General features: G+C 40.7%; 1 protein-coding gene across 2 annotated transcripts in view; it reads right to left on the reverse strand.

The window, feature by feature from the left end:
- Nucleotides 1-4,962: 4,962 nt before the first annotated feature.
- The window catches only part of FRMPD4 (FERM and PDZ domain containing 4), a gene marked incomplete at its 5' end in the record, with an annotated part of 310,938 nt that continues 300,028 nt past the window's right edge, over nucleotides 4,963-15,872 (reverse strand). For both annotated transcript variants that reach the window (XM_084268209.1, XM_084268208.1), the window contains 6 exons: nucleotides 4,963-6,439; nucleotides 7,650-8,921; nucleotides 9,257-10,318; nucleotides 10,882-11,020; nucleotides 14,273-14,455; nucleotides 15,027-15,116. In XM_084268209.1, the coding sequence (XP_084124335.1) occupies nucleotides 5,088-6,439; nucleotides 7,650-8,921; nucleotides 9,257-10,318; nucleotides 10,882-11,020; nucleotides 14,273-14,455; nucleotides 15,027-15,116 (4,098 nt within the window). In that variant the 3' untranslated portion in view covers nucleotides 4,963-5,087. The remainder of the gene's footprint in view (nucleotides 6,440-7,649; nucleotides 8,922-9,256; nucleotides 10,319-10,881; nucleotides 11,021-14,272; nucleotides 14,456-15,026; nucleotides 15,117-15,872) is intronic.

Raw genomic sequence — 15,872 nt, forward strand, 5'->3', positions numbered from 1 at the left:
GTGATCTCAAAGGTCTTTTCCAACCTTGTCATTCTATGATTCTGTGATTCTGTGTGGGCATCTTTTGTCCTGCCTTACCTTGACTGAAACTGGCTCCAAAGTCCTGGAGGAAATGCCATAACCACATCATCAGGGAATTGACCAAGAGGAAGCCTGATCGTTGAACTGTTCTCATGAACTCACTGAACACACATGAAAGAACATTCAGGATATGGAGATTAGTGTTGTGGTACACAAACTGATCTGTATCAAAGAGATACAACTCCTGATCCACTGGTAGATTTGAAGACAGTTTTTGAGAAAGCTGGGGAGGGCCTGGCAGATGAAATACCAGTTAATGAGTCCAGTTCTCTGCGCCCCTCTGCAAAGGGTTAATCAAATTCTGGGATAGAGAAAGGAAACCTCTGAACACTCTCTCCACATAAACAAGTGGAAAAAAAAGGATAGTTGAGTGATGCGGTCCTCACTTGAGTGAACACTTTTGGGTATGATGGAAAGCCTTGCAAGCAGTTAAGCTGATGGTAATGTCTGTCAAATATAAAGTGCTGCGAGTAAGAGAAGATGGTTGCAAATGTTGGTACCATAAAAATCAAAAATCCTCTGGACCTGAGCACTAAGGTCCATATGAACCCAGCATGACAGGACAACCACTTGAAAAAGAGTATTTAGAAGATTTTACTAGTGGAGCAAGAGACTAACTTTTTTCCCTTCCTTAACTCTGGGGGCTGAAAATAAATACCTATTTTTTCAGAAAAACAAAATTAACTTCAAAATGCAGCTAAGTATGGCCTGTTGCATCAAAATGTGCCATTAATAGCACAGGCTCTTTTCAGAGTTGAAGCCCACTTCAAAATCAATAATGAAAGGTTTGCATTTACTGTAGAAGACACACTGCTTTGTTAGGTTTTCTTTTTCTTTTTTTTTCTTTATGAAATCAGATTCTCTCCCAGCTCTTGAGCCTAAATTTTCTCTACTCAGAGCCCACTGCTTCAATAACTCCAAAGGGATTGCTTTTATGGAGTCTCATGAATCTTCATTCCTCAGCACCTCCCAAATTCAATCTGCACTTACAGAAAATTTCACATCTCACCTTGAAAACACTTACAGGAAAACGTAGTCACTCCCTCCCCTTTCCTCTTTTTACTTTTTAATGGCAAGTACCTCATGTTCTCTATTGCTTTGGCCGAATTTAGCTCTGAAAACACGGTAGAGCCCTTCCATAGGTAGCACAGTGGGAGCTCCTGATCGCTTTCTTTTTGGGCGTCACAGCTACTTGTGGACCTGTGAATGACAAAGGCTGGCTAACGTTAGGGCCACGTGCTCTTTCATCAGCTGCTTGTGACCTAGAAGAGTCTTCACTTCGTACCAGTTTAGTGTGGAGTGGAAGGAGGCTCTGGCTTTTTACATCTGCCCCTACAATGATCCAGTCACAGCCTATGAAGCCACATTAATCTCTGGTAAAATATTGCAAATTATAACTGTATTTCAGGGCAGTCACAGTGTCTCTCTTAGATATAAAGTGTGTAAGTGATGAAATTACTCAGGAGCCCATTTCTCAGCCCTAAATAATGGGCTAGTGTAAGAGAGAGCACTGACTCCCCAGTGAGCAGCGAGGACATCGCAGAACATTCTAGATCTTCCAATGATCACGAACTGACGGGGTTTCAGTTAAAAAGGCGGCAAAGGAATGTAGGTATGCAGATTTGTTTCTTGATTTCAAAATGGCAAACTCTGCCAAATGTTATTTTAGAAAACAGTCTGAAGTCGGGGCCGTAAATATGAAGATGCCTGTCAATTTTGTCAAGGTAAAAAAAAACTCTCAAAACATACGGTGTATATGTAAACTTCTATAAAAGTACAGCATATTCCAGGTGCAAGTATCTTATTTAGTATTTCTTTACTGACTTAGTGCAAGATGTAGGTACATACTGGTGACATTTCTTGATGGAATGTAGTTGAGCCATAGAATTAGTGCAGGAATCATTTCAGATACTGCACAAGAAGCCAAAGACACCTTAATGCTTAAGATTCACAGAGGCAGGTTATAATTCAGTAGCAACTGATGTGCAAGGCCATATGCTTTGGAACTGATAACAGTTATCATCCAGGGATCTCCTCAGGTGGACTGGACAAGCAGAAGACAGATGGAAATACTTACTGACAAGGATGATTGTGAGCCACCAACCAAACATGCCTGTGAATACAAGTGATTCTAGGAGACTGGAGACAAAATATTTCCATCAGCTGTGCCGCTGTACAAAGTCCTCGTGAGGCAGCATTAAAAGCCTGCATGTAATTATGAGTGGAAAGATCAGGAAAAAGCCATTCACGTGAGATCGGATGGGGACATCTGAAATCCCGGCGAAAGGGAAGCCCCCTTCTAAGAGGCAACTTGGAGAGCTTGGCCAAACAGTCCTGTTTTGATAAACAGAGACAGGAACATGGTGGCAGTTTATGAAGTCACACCACTGGGTCCAGTGGAGTGTCACCATGCTGCTCAGGGGCTGGAGCACAGAATATGCAAGGAAAGGCTGAAGGGACGGGGCTTGTTCAGCCTGGAAGAAAGAAGGCTCAGGGGAGACTGCATTGCAGCCTACAGCTACCTGGTGGAAGGATATCAGAGAAGACAGAGCCATACTCTCTAAAGGGTGCACAGCAACACGATGAAAGGCAATGGATATTGTTGGAATATGGAAAATTCTGATTAGACATAAAAATTCTTTTTTAACCATATGTATTATCAAATATTGGAAGAGGTGACCGGAGAGGGTGAGGGACTTCAGTCCTTGGAGGGTGTCCAATAGTCAAGTTGAAATGGCCCCGAGCCACTTCTGATTAAGTCTGCTTTGATCAAGGGCTGGACTAGATGGACCCCAGATGCCCACTGCAACACAAATTATTCTATGAAAATGAATTAAAAAGGAGGGGAAAAAAACCCTTATAGTTAAACTGTCACCAAAATCCCCCAAACCAAACCATAGTTAACCTCAGGGAGTACAATGAGCAGGTTTGACATCAGAAAAGTTCTTAAGCAGTAAGGACAAAAATCTACTTACCTTTGAAATAAAATTAGAACATTTTATGAAACGGAGTGGAATGAAAAGGACTAGACTAGCAACCCTGAAATTGCCACATCCCTATAATGCCTCGTGTTGATGCTTTGTGTTCTGACAATCCTACATCTATTTTGGAAACTTAGTGCTTCCAAATAACTGGTTAACATTCTAACATAAACTCACAGAGCAGCGAAGGAATCTGTACCAATGCAAGAATTCAGCATATTTTCCCCTGGTATGAAATACTCAAAAACCACAGAAAGAATTTCACTGGTACTTGCAGCAGAAATTGCAGCATGCACAGCCCCACTCCGAGGGCTGCCAGAATGAGAGCGCTGAGCGTGAGGACCACGTGGAACAGGCTGTTGTCACCCACCAACGTCGTGATTCATCCCACGGCCTATCTCTGAGCTGCCTTCTAGAGTAGGTCCACGTGCCTGGTCTAGGAAACCAGCTTTTTCTCCTACGGACAACAGATTAAGCTTCTCACAGTGTGGTTTCTGGAGAAGCTTCTCTGCAGTTAGAGGAAAAAGCACACCTTGGTTTAACAGTGAAGTGCATTACCCTATGCAAGAAAATATTTCCTTGGAAAAAATGCAATTTTGTTGGTTTGGTCTTTCTGGTTGAGCAAAGGCGGCCTCACATGTGCTTCAGCTGGGCGGGTAAATATTTCCAACACAGCGGTTGCACTCTTTGCACGTGACACCATGAGAAACAGCTGAGAATTACCTCAACACGTTCAGAGAGGGGTATTCTGCACTTTCCACAGGGGCTGCTGCTCCTCTGGGATGGAAAAGTTTAACAGCCGCTCTTGGGAAAGCCTGTTCACCAAGTGAAACTGCCAGCTCTTTGCTATGGTGGCCTCGCAAGCGCAGGACTACAAAATGTTTTCCAGAAAAGTTCAGATGGGAGAGATCACTCACGAATTGCCTTTGTCACCACTCAGAGAAGAACTGTCTCTGGCTGGAGTTATTTCATAGATATTTATTGTATTCTGAAAACTTCATTTTATTTCTAACTTATTTACAGTTAAACATTCAGAATCATAAAATATGAAGTATAAAATATTTAACAAAATAGATGCAGTTCATGTTCAGATGCACCATAGATATATGATGAAACAGTAAACAGCATAGGAATTTGTTGATGGTCCTCTCTCTCGTTTACCAGGGAAAGGAGGGGTGCAGACCTGCCCTATACATTCTGCTCTGGCCAGTGCGGCATCAATCTTTCACTTCAGAGAGAACACCACCACTCTGATTCCTATGTCCTCTCTCTTCCACAGTTACCTTCGCTACCTGAAATGCAGCACTGTAACGTTCAAGACATCAAATACCCTCTGAAGTTTTGTATTTTCAGTACTTTTTTTTTTTAAAGATTTATTTTTTTAAATATAGAACTTCCTAGAAAAGAAGAATCAGGTAATTCAGGCCATATGAACAAAAGAGTCATTTATTATATATATATTCTCTAGTAAGTTATAATAGTCTCTCGGATTTTAAATGTCTTTTTGCTATTTTCAATGCTTAAAAATTATAATTTTAAAACATTAAATATTGTATTATATACATTACGGTTTAATTTCTCATTTCTAAACATGGAGCATTCTCCAAGTGAAAACCTGGATGAAACAGAAAACAACGTCATTGACACAACAGGCTTTAAAAGTTTACTTCATACAACCATAGATTTGACTATATGAAAAATAGCCAAACATCAATTTGCTCCTATATGGGTTTGTTAGGGATTGGGGGGTTTTTTTTTGTTCGTTTTTCTGGTCTTGGGGAGAGGGTTCTTTTGGCTTTTGTTTTTATATAAACGGAAGGACAGATCTGGTCATTACTTTCATCAGTGTTCAGCATTTTAACTTTTTTTTTTTTTAAATCTCATACCTATTTTATATAAAATAACAAAATATACAGAGAAAGCTGAGTTTGTTACATTAGTTCATACACATATAGTAAATAAAAGGGTTTTTTTTTTTTTAATGTATGGCTTTGCAAAGGTAGATTATGAAGTGACTTTTGTATTTTATTTGTTTAAAAGCATTTTAAGAGAACGTGTTAGTGTGCTTACAATAGCGGCCATGGTAGTCGAATGTCGAGCCAAGAGTTTAATGCTAGGATCACTGGAGGTCTTGCCTGACACTGCTTCTGCAGCCTCCAGGAGACAAATGTAGTTTATTACAACCTCGTCTATCTTAGCTATAATTTCCTGCTGCTGTGTTTCAGAGTTCATGACTTTGACTAAACGCATGCAGGCTTCTGTTAAGCAACAGAGTACTTGAAAGCTGGAAGTCATAGCTAAAAGCATTTCCTCAGGGCTTTTATCAGCCATGGCCATTTTCCTGCAGGCACTTCCCAACTGTCTCGATTCCATAGATAACAGTTGTTTGTACTTAGAAAGTTTAAGGTCATATGTTTCTGGATGTAAATCTTCTCTCTTGCCCATACTTGCTCGGACCAGTGAGAGTAGCTCATTGGCATCCTTTTGTGCTGCAATAAATCCATCAGGCATTGTATACGTCTTCTCTTTCATCACATTTATTCGCGTGATTCGTGCATCGAAGGCCACATCGTTGAGATTCACATCCATTTGGCCACCTTGGCTGTCAGCACTGCTCTTCTCATGTACCTTGACTGCCTCATCTTGTGGGGGCTCGGCAGCTTTCGGGGACTCCAAGACTTCCTGCTCATTTTCACTGGAAAATGACTGACCAACTGGTTCTGGGAGCTCGCGTGGGAGCTGCGGTTCAAAGAGATGTGAGAGCTGATGGCTGTCTCCATCATCTTCATCATCATTGTCATCATTTCCTCTGCTTAGGAAACAGTAGCTAAAGGGGCCACGGCACCTCCAGGTGCTGGTGTCCAGCTTCCGTGAGGGCAATGCTCGACTCTGCTTGGAGTCCTTCTGACTGGCGCCTGTGCCCGAACACTTCTTACTGTCCTTCTTATCAGTGCTGACATACACACAACTCTGGGAGTAACTTTTTGACAGCTTTTTGCCCAGGGGGAGTTCCACCTTTCTCTCTGATTTGGATTCATCCTTTCGGGTGACGTCCAGGCATTTCAAGCTGGGTGTGGCTGCCTTCTTTTCAAACAGCATCTCAATGCCTGCACATCCTCCAATGATGCTGCTGCTCCGTCTCAGCACTTTCCTGTTGTGCGGCATCCTGAGGCTTCCTCCAATCATGTCATATGGCCGTAAACTAACTGTTGCCCCACAAGCCTGATTTACTTTGGGAATGTCACAAGAGTCTTGATTTTGACTTGGCACCTTTGATTCTGATAGCATGGATGATAGCATGATGGAGTCAGCTAGAGGCTGTCTAGGAAAAGCTGTAGGCATGCCTCCTTGTCTTCCCTTTTCAGGCTCTGTGAAAGCTACACTAGGGGTAGTAGAAGAGCAAACAGAATAATTAAGCATCATCCTGATAACATTCAGAGACTGAACTTTTAAATATCTTTTAAGAGTCAGGACAAACAGATTCCTGGTATTTCCCAGTGTTCTTCTTTCCTCAAAATATCTCACAAAAAGTTCATTGCCACTCCCTCATGTCTTTTGTATTTCAATCTATCAACAGCTTACAACTTATGAATAGTTAATTGTTCATTCCACCACAGCAGACTCATTTAAGAAAAGGAACAGAAAATAATCTATAAAACTTGGTAACTCTCTTCCTGGATGAGATTTACAAGGGATTTACAAATGGATTGGCTATTTTCTATTAAATAGTTAGATGAATATGTTCCAATTAAATATGTTCTGTAACTGTGCCTGAGAGGGTATGGGAAGCTGTATTCATGATAATTTTGGTTTGGTTACATGCTTTTTTGGAAGAGAAATAACATTTCTCCTTCTTGATCCTACTCTGTTCCACTTTCAGATTTTCATGCATTCACATGCTACTGCTACATGTGGGCTGCAACCCAGGAAGAGGGAAACATTTAAACCCCAGCAGAGAGCATTTCCAACGTTCGCTCTGAAAAAGCTGCCTTTTTTTTAGTAACAGTAAGTTCACAAAACCTCTCGTAATTGGAACTTTAAAATGCATTAATGGCTCTGTATGTAAATTAGTCTTTAAGAAAACACCTACTGTCAGATGGCAAAGTAAATATATGCTCAATATGATAGTGGCATTTTTTCATCCTTACATCTAGAGTTTTTTATTCACATTGGCACGATTTTGACAATCTGCTAAAATAGCCTGTAAGATGCATAATAAATGAATCAGTTTTCCCCCTTCTACATTAATATACCTTGTGAAGTCATCTCATCATCTAACAAAGACGCTGGAATTCAAGTGGCTATGGATTTTGGTGAGGCTTCCAAAGACTGCAGGAGAGGCCTCTGCATTAATGTTCCCCCAAGTATTTTTAACGGTAATGAGAGGTTTTAGAAAAATATCATCTTTGTAAGCAGCTCCTAAGAACATCTCAACATGGAACAGATACACCAAAGGTCTAGGCCCAGTGTCTGCTACGACTTGATGACGTAGTTTCAGGTAAAGATAATGCAAACCTCACACCTAGTCCTCGACCTTAACATGCAGCTTTAAAAACAAACACAAGAAACGCTTTATTACTGCTGTACCTGTAGTTTCTTTTATCTTGGGGATCCGATGACATCCTTCTCTCAAGGTGCCAAACAGTGGTTCAGCATTAATTGCCGAATGCACGAGAGGCACCGTCATTCTGTGACACACGGCGTCAGGCTGCTGGTGCAGGTCCTTGTACGTCGCTCCGTGGTTTGGAAGAACGGCAGCTCTTTCATCTCCTGGAATATAGGTGATGCCCTTCATTGATGGGTCAGAGATAATGTGCTTAACATCAGAGGTACAGAGAGGAGATTCGACGGGGGTAGCGCACGTGCTACTGCCTGTGCTGCATCCTGCATCCACTGAAGAGCACTGAGAGCTTTGCAGTGAGAAATGGCCTTCACTTTGCAGAGATGACATGCGCTTAGCCAAGTGATATTCACAAAGTCTAGCCACACTCTGCTCAGCTTCTGGAAGCTTTGAAGGATGGTCATCTGCAGACAAATCAGTATCTTCTGCGTCATTTAGGTCTTTGGCTGAAGACACGGGAGTCATATCTGACAGAAAGTTTTCACCTTGGCTAAGCCCCGAGGTATCCTCCGGATCCACCTCTGGATCTACTTCATCCTTACAGTCAGTTTCTGTTTTACCAAGGCCAGGAACCCTTGGAAAAGTCTTCCCGTTCACTGTTTCTGTGCTTGGCTTATCTGCTGCCCCATCATCGGCAGCGTACCATCTTTGGCGAAAGGCAGTTCTCTCCACATTAAAAGTGCTCAGGCGTTGACTGTCTCTTGCTGAAAGAGTTCCAAATTTAGCTTTTAGATCTTCCTCAGTCTCTGCTTTTTTAGTTCCCTGTTGCTTTTTCACAGTAGCATTGCCATCAGAGGGAGCTTTTATTTCGCTGTCTGTCATCTTACTTTTCCTTTTACTAGTGCAAGAATATACCAAGGATCCCATGTGCAATTTGCTAAAATAATCAGTGACAGATTTTGTTTCCATGGTCTCTGGCTCCATTTCCATGTTATCTGAATGAAGAATCTGCTTTGAAGGCACAACTTTTGACTGCAGCTCTGCAGCCTGGCGACCAGCCAAGGGCTGGGAGGGCTTCATGCCTGGCCCTCCAGCCTGATTCTTAGCGATGGGAAATTCAGTCTGCTCTTCCACAAGGGGTTGGTAGCCTTCGCTTGTGGTCAGAAACATACGTGCAGTGTTTTCCGACTGTTTCTGTGCCGCGGCTAGTTCAGAGCTTTCAGTCATCTCAGAGGAATTTGTTTCATTGCCAGAATCTGAAGATGACTCAGGGCTATATGCTCGCAGGATGGCTACACCTGCAAGCCACAGAAAATAAGAGTCAATTAAATGACAGCAGCTGAGGCACCTGGATAAGTGACAAGCAAAGGGGTGTGTTAGAGACAAAAATAGGCTTGGTAAGAGTACTTGGACTTTATTGCACAGTTCCCAGGACAGGTAGTTTAGTAACATAATGGTAGTTCCATTAAATAATATGGAATATGTTGTATGCAAAATGGTGGGGAAAAAAAAATTAAAAAAAGGAAAACCAAAAAAACACAACACCCAACCCTCATGAAATGGAGTACTTCCAAAGCTAAATGGATGGGATGGAATGATTTTCAATGAATAAACGTAACTATGGTGAAAGAACCTGAATTGTCATTCGTCTGCTGTTCCTCTGAAGCAGCCAGAGCTTCTAGTGCTTGAAGTGTAGAGACTACAGCATCATCTAGCCCCTTCTCACACTTCCCCTCTGTGTTAGTAGGGACAGCATCGATAAGCGACACTGGAATGTCATCATTGCCCAGATTACTGGCTTGCTCTTTGCTGTCTCTAGGCTGTGTCGCTTGATTCTGAGAGTCTTCCTCATCTGAACTGTCCCTGAAGCCAGGTGGAGGAGCAGCAATGGCCATGTTTAAGGTATGCAATAGGAAATCATCTTCGTTATCGTCACCTTCCGGAGGTGGAAGTGAAGTCAAATCAATAATGTCATCACTAGAACCAGAAAGGCTGAGAAGAGCAGGCCTATTGATTTCTCCTACCATAATGTCTTCTTCACAGCTTACTTCATCTTCATCTTCAGCATCATCTGTGTTCTCTGCATAACAAATATCATGCAGCAAAGGCTCTTCTATCCCCTCTGCAGCTCCAAATATTTTACTGTCGTTTATAGTTGCGTAAACAGAATTTGTAGCAAACTGGATGCTTTCAGCATCCGGTGACAACTCCAGGCCTTTAATGTCGTTGGCATTGCTAATATAAATGGCTCTTTGTTTTTCTAGTACTTCTGGACTTTCATCCAAAAGCCTTTCATAGCCAAGAGTCTGGGGATTGATACCATCCAAGTTGTGATCTCCAAATATAAAGGAAACTTTTGCTCCCCTGGGGGAACTCTGTGCTTTCTTGCTAGATTCCAAACCTGAGAGTGACAGCAGTGAAGGCTGATTAAAATTTCTGCTTTCTTCTGCTTCAGTGGGGTCACTTTGCTTGGCCAGATGCTGATCAAATCCACCTGAATTATACGTATTTTCTATGTACAGATGTCTGTGTTCTTTTTGACATAATAGACTTTCAGAAACATCCAGAGTCTTCTGTTTTGCATCAGCAAAGGACATTTGAGTCTCTTGATCTCCTTCAGCCAGGAAAGTGGTAGTTTTTGGTATACAGTTCCACTCAGAAGCAAGGAGACTATGCTTCCCTCTATTCTCAGTTCCTATAGCACAGTGAAATAAAATCAACATTGTGAAATCAAAGAGCAAAGTCATGAAGCTTTTAAGCAATAAACACCTCTGAGACAGCAAATACTTCAGAAAAGCACTTTCAAACTCACCTCTGCTCTAAGTTAAGTACCTGTTGATGCAATGACCAAAAGTTTAACTGGCGCTTTTGTACACAAGTGTAAAACTGAACCTCGTCTAGGTATGAATGCTATTGCAGGAATAGTAACACAAAACCAAATCCCAAGCTGTTTTCTTCAACACTATGTCTTTTTACACAAGATGCAGGCATATAAAATAAGATTACTCACAGGGAGCAGGCTTATTTTTCACTACAGTATAAAATACATTCATCACTTGCTTTCTTTTACCATTAAGATGCTATCGTACACTGCACATTAGAACATTATAAAGCTGAACTGATATAGAGTGGTGCTAGGTCTGGGCCAGCAATCAGATATCATTTGGCATAGCCTTGTATCTGTCTGGAGGTGCACTGGGTTACGCTGGCTTCCGCTTCACACGCTGGAGCATCGTTACCATACAGCGCAATGGATACCTGTTTCTCGGCTCCCCGTATTCTTCTTGTTGGCCATGTTAAATATCGAGCGCCGTGAGTCAACCAGCAGTCTGTAGTACCCAGCTGTTAGGCAAGCAAGATTCATCGCATCCGATGACTCCATCAGTAGAGTAATAGGCTAAGAGGAACACAACCAACTCTTGGTTAAGGCTTTTCCTCCTCAGCCTGTTTACCTGCTGGCAATACTGCTACACGGAAGCGAAAGGAATCGCATCACAGACACCACATTGAAAAATACACATGAGAACTTGTTTTCCTCACTACCAGTATCAGAGAACATCAAACAGTCTGAAGACCGGAACCGCAGGAAGGTAGAAATCCAACTGGACATTTTAATAGCTGATTTCCCTCCTTTTCTGAATGAAGCTAACCATTGTAAGAGTCTTGCTCCATCTTTTTCTTGCACAGATATATTATTCTTGCAAAAACACTGTTTACTGTTATTCTGAAACTGCCAGGGGCTAAGAACCTGGCACATTAGGTGGGGGAGTCTTGCAGTAGCATGGGAATCTGCAGCTTCCCAGAAAATGAGGTGTCCTAACCACATGTAAAGAAGCAAAAGGTGGGAGGCAGAGGCAGTTTAGATTGAGAAAATACAGTTGGGAAGTTAAAACTATCATTACACAGCAATGACACTGGGTATTACGGTGACGGCTTAAATGATTTCAGTGTTTACGTTCTGTCATTACCAAAAAGAGGAGTGATGAAAAAATAAGCAGATAAACACAAAGAGAATGGAGAAAGATCCTCAGAAGGGAGATCAGCAAAGAAAACAAACTTGAAGCATTTAGCAAAAAAAGTCAGACCTAACACAAAAATGAGAGACCTCAGAGCTTCAAAAAACTAAGAATGCCAGGCTAGCAAGCACTGAACCTGGGATAGCCATGTGAAATCTACTTTAATTCCATTTACTTTTGACACAATATAAAAGTTTATTTGCTTAAAACTTTTGTTCACATCTCTGTAGATTTTAACACCAAAAGCTGCTCTTCTCAAATTTATATTTAGGTGGCTAGCCTCTACAACTTCTAAAGAGAAAATGCAAATGAAGCCATTACCATGATACACAGACAGAGATTACACCGTAGACAACCCATCTCATCACTCACAGTTTATAGTGACTCATAGCTATGAGGACTTTTGTCAACAAGGTATCACAATTAAGCGCGCAGAGCCTACTGTCACAAGGCAGATGGGGGGACCTGCATCATTCGTTCTAGGAGGAACACTATATGCAAGAAGACTGGCTCTCCAATTTACTCAACCCCTTACTAGTTAAAAGACAACTGGTTCTAATGGAGACTGTGGCCAAAACATAGTGGATTATCACAGCTTGCATACAAACCCACAATAGGTCTGACAATATTTTAAATGCCTGGCTTGCATCACTTTAGGGCAAAATATCCCAGGTGCCTTGAGTGTTGTATGGACAGTTTTTGGCAACATGGAAAAAAATTTTGCTTCCCCCTGCTCCACCTTTATTTTGTGCTACATTTTGAAATTCTATTCAATACATGCTTCTTTCAAAGTATTCAACTAAAGCTATAATGGTTAACTATAAATAATTAAGCCTACAATGGACTAATCAATCTCTGTTCTTCTGAGCAGCTACTAAAAACTAACACTTGAAATCCTACGTTGATCTCAATTTTCTGCAGTGATTGACAGAAATGGATGATCTCCACAGAAATCTCAGATTGCTGAAAACTGTGCTGTGAACTACTGTTAATCTGCTGAACAGTCCCGTGACAGCTACGCTTTTATTGCCTGCTTCTGCCAAGTGATACGTGCTTGAGGAGGCATGAAAAAGAACAGAAAAGCCAAAATAAAAATCTAAACTTAAAGGAAAAAAAAAATCTAACCTTTTTCTTTTTCTTATTCTTTAAGAAAATACTGGAGTATATGACCCATATTGGCAGATTCAAAATACGAACCTGCTGCCTTAGGGTAAGCCAAGGGATGAATGCATCAGTTAAGAGCAACTACCCGGGTGTGCCTGCATCTCTCAAACAGGGCACAGTGACAGCTCCTACCTGTATCCCACAGAGTGGCAATTTTCTGTGAGCCTCCTAGGTTTGTAGTAGTAATTTTGGGCAAATTTCTTTGGGTTTAAGACTGCATGTGTCAAAATGCGTGGAGATGGGGTAAGTGTGGTTTGCAATAAGACAGTAACAGCATTATAATATAAACCCCCACAATATTATGGCAATATATACTACTGTGGCATAGAGTGCTGCATTTTACATAGGAGCAGATGGGAGGACTATAATTTCTATATTACTTTCTCCGTCTGTAAAAAGAGGGTAACAGCTTTCTCATAAGAGGGCTAGGAGTTCAGCACAGTGATGCAACAAAAGTAGCCTAAGATCCTCAGATGTTATCATTGCCAAGCAAGGTGAAAGAGATGCTGTGTTCACCAGCATGCACATGTCTCTTAAATTGCTGTCAAAGCGCATCTAGATTAATTTACAGCAATGTTTTTTTCATGAACTTAAATACACGAAAACAGTTCCAGGTCAATAAACCTAAACCACTCAAAGCAAAAGCTTAGTAAAATATTCCTTGTCTATGGGTTGGTTTTTTTTTGTATAGCTGGGTAAACAAAAAGAACTGTTAGGCTCTAGTTATTTTCATAGAATATTTAAGTTTCAAGCATAATGAGAACTCTTCCTTCAACCTCTGATTATCCCTATCTAGACAGTCTAAGAAGCAAATAGAAAACACAAGAACCAGGAAAATATAATATGCAAAACTCCACTCCTTGCCACTGAATGCCACAGACGCAGCATGGAGTGGGATTAAAGAGAAATTCAATTACTATAGGTAGATGAAGAGCATCTATTTATGTAGGGTAAAACATGTAACCGGAATTATAAGGGCTAAGAAAAAAACCCTTGCCTTTTTATAGTTCATTTTATTGGTAACTGCTATGCAGTTACTTGCAGTGAACTTTGAAGATAAACCACTGGATTTCAGGGGACTGTAATGCAGCTGGCAATTTTCTAACGGTAATATTATCTGTTACACTAGAAGGAAGTTCTAGGGGTTCAGGGAGCTTCAAACAAAGGCCAACTTCATCACGCTTCTCACCATGGAAATTAAGGAAGACAACAACAAAGTGAGTTGCCTGGGGTCAGCCAAGAGAAAGATCAGAATGGAATTCGAGTGCTGAAAAGCACCAATCTGGCACACCACAGGCCCCTCAAATGCCCAAGCCATCTTCTACATGGACTCTGACCACAAAAAAAGCTGAAAACACACCCTCAGAGTACTACTGGCACGAAAACATTCAGAACAGTATAACTTGATTGAATACTCAAAGACAAAAATGTTACTTATAGACATTATATCCATTAAACAGCGAACTTACTTTTACATCCAAGACGTGCAGCTCAACTCTAACACTGGTTTCATCTTCTGTAAACATTTCAATCCTGTTCACATGGCTGAAGTCTGCCAGAAGAGCCACCAGGTTTGTTTTGGTGTTTATCACATGACTAATCCCGTACCGTGGCCCTACTAACAGTGTCACCTCTGAACGCTTTTCTCCCTGCTGTAGCAGAAAAATCAAAATCAAAAGTAAGAACCATGATAGGTTCTGTGTAGCAACAGAAACTTCATCTTCACGGAGCTACAATTTGCATGGCATTCCTACACGGAAGATCATAATGTTCTTCTAAGGATATCTGACACAGAAGAGCATACTTAGTTCATAATTAAAAACAAGTAAAGAAACCTGATCCTGGATATTGACTGCACTATAGTTTTTAAATAGATAGGAAGATGGACAGACAGACAGATGGGTGGAATCTGCTTCTGTTAAAAGCAACTCTCTATCATCAAGAGTTTTCCAGACTAATATTATTAGTATTCTATAGTTAATTGGATGGTGCTATTTGCCAAAAGGATGCTAACCTATCTCTAAATCCTCAGCACGTATTACTAAACTATTTTCAAGTTAAAAAGAAGAAAGTGAGTGATTTGGTTCAATTTAACAATTATTTTTTAAGGATACAAATAAAACCTAAACTTCTGAAGAAAATTACATGGTCCAGTTTTTGAAAAAAAAAAAAAAAAAAGGGTTAAAAAAATCAAGAGAGGAAATATTTAAAGAGAAATATTACCACTAATGTTGCCTTGAAAACACGCCCTCCATATAATCGTAGATCACTGAGGAACTTTAGATAATGCACCTTGGCTTGCAGAGCAGATAGCTGAGGAAGGAGAAACAGGGGTAAGAGATAGTGGTGGAAATCATCACATTACCAATTCAGAAAGAAAAAGTATTTGTGTAGGCTAAGGAGAACAGACTGCAATAACTGTTCTTCAGATCCTGAAACTAAATCATTAGATGATTGAGATTCAGATGAGGAGAAACATTATCATTCTTAAAAATGAAAATCTTGCTTGTTTAGTTAAAATGCACTGAGGACTTGGGTATGGGCAGATCAGAGCACTGCAAGAACACTGTAACAGCTCCAACGAAGGGAAAATGTTAAACTACTCAAAGTAAACATCTGTTCATTGAGGGATTTCAAGGCTAGATAGCAGCTTTCCATTCATAATCACCATCAGCTCCCAAACATTTATGTACCTATACAGAGAAAAAGAATAAAGAATTTGCTTTTGTCAGCTCTGCATATTCCATTTTGCTAGGTACTTGTGGCATATGGCATATTATTCCACCTCATTACTGCATTTCCCTTTTTTTTTTAATAAAAGTCTTCCCCTATTTTTAGTACAGAGTAGATCTGAAAGCCAAATACAGTAGACCAATACATATGATCATATCATGCAATACATGCCATATTTATCTCCTTTTTTGCCTCTGAGCTTAAACTACCTACTTAAAAAGAAACAACTTCGAAATACTTTATGAGGATGAAATGAAACAAGAAACAGTTCATTTTACTTAAACAATCTGGACTCAAACCTTATTACATCCCTGGGGCAAATCCTTATATCTGGAC

This window comes from Gallinula chloropus (genome assembly GCF_964237585.1).
Source record: "Gallinula chloropus genome assembly, chromosome: 1".
Classification (NCBI taxonomy): Eukaryota; Metazoa; Chordata; class Aves; order Gruiformes; family Rallidae; genus Gallinula; species Gallinula chloropus.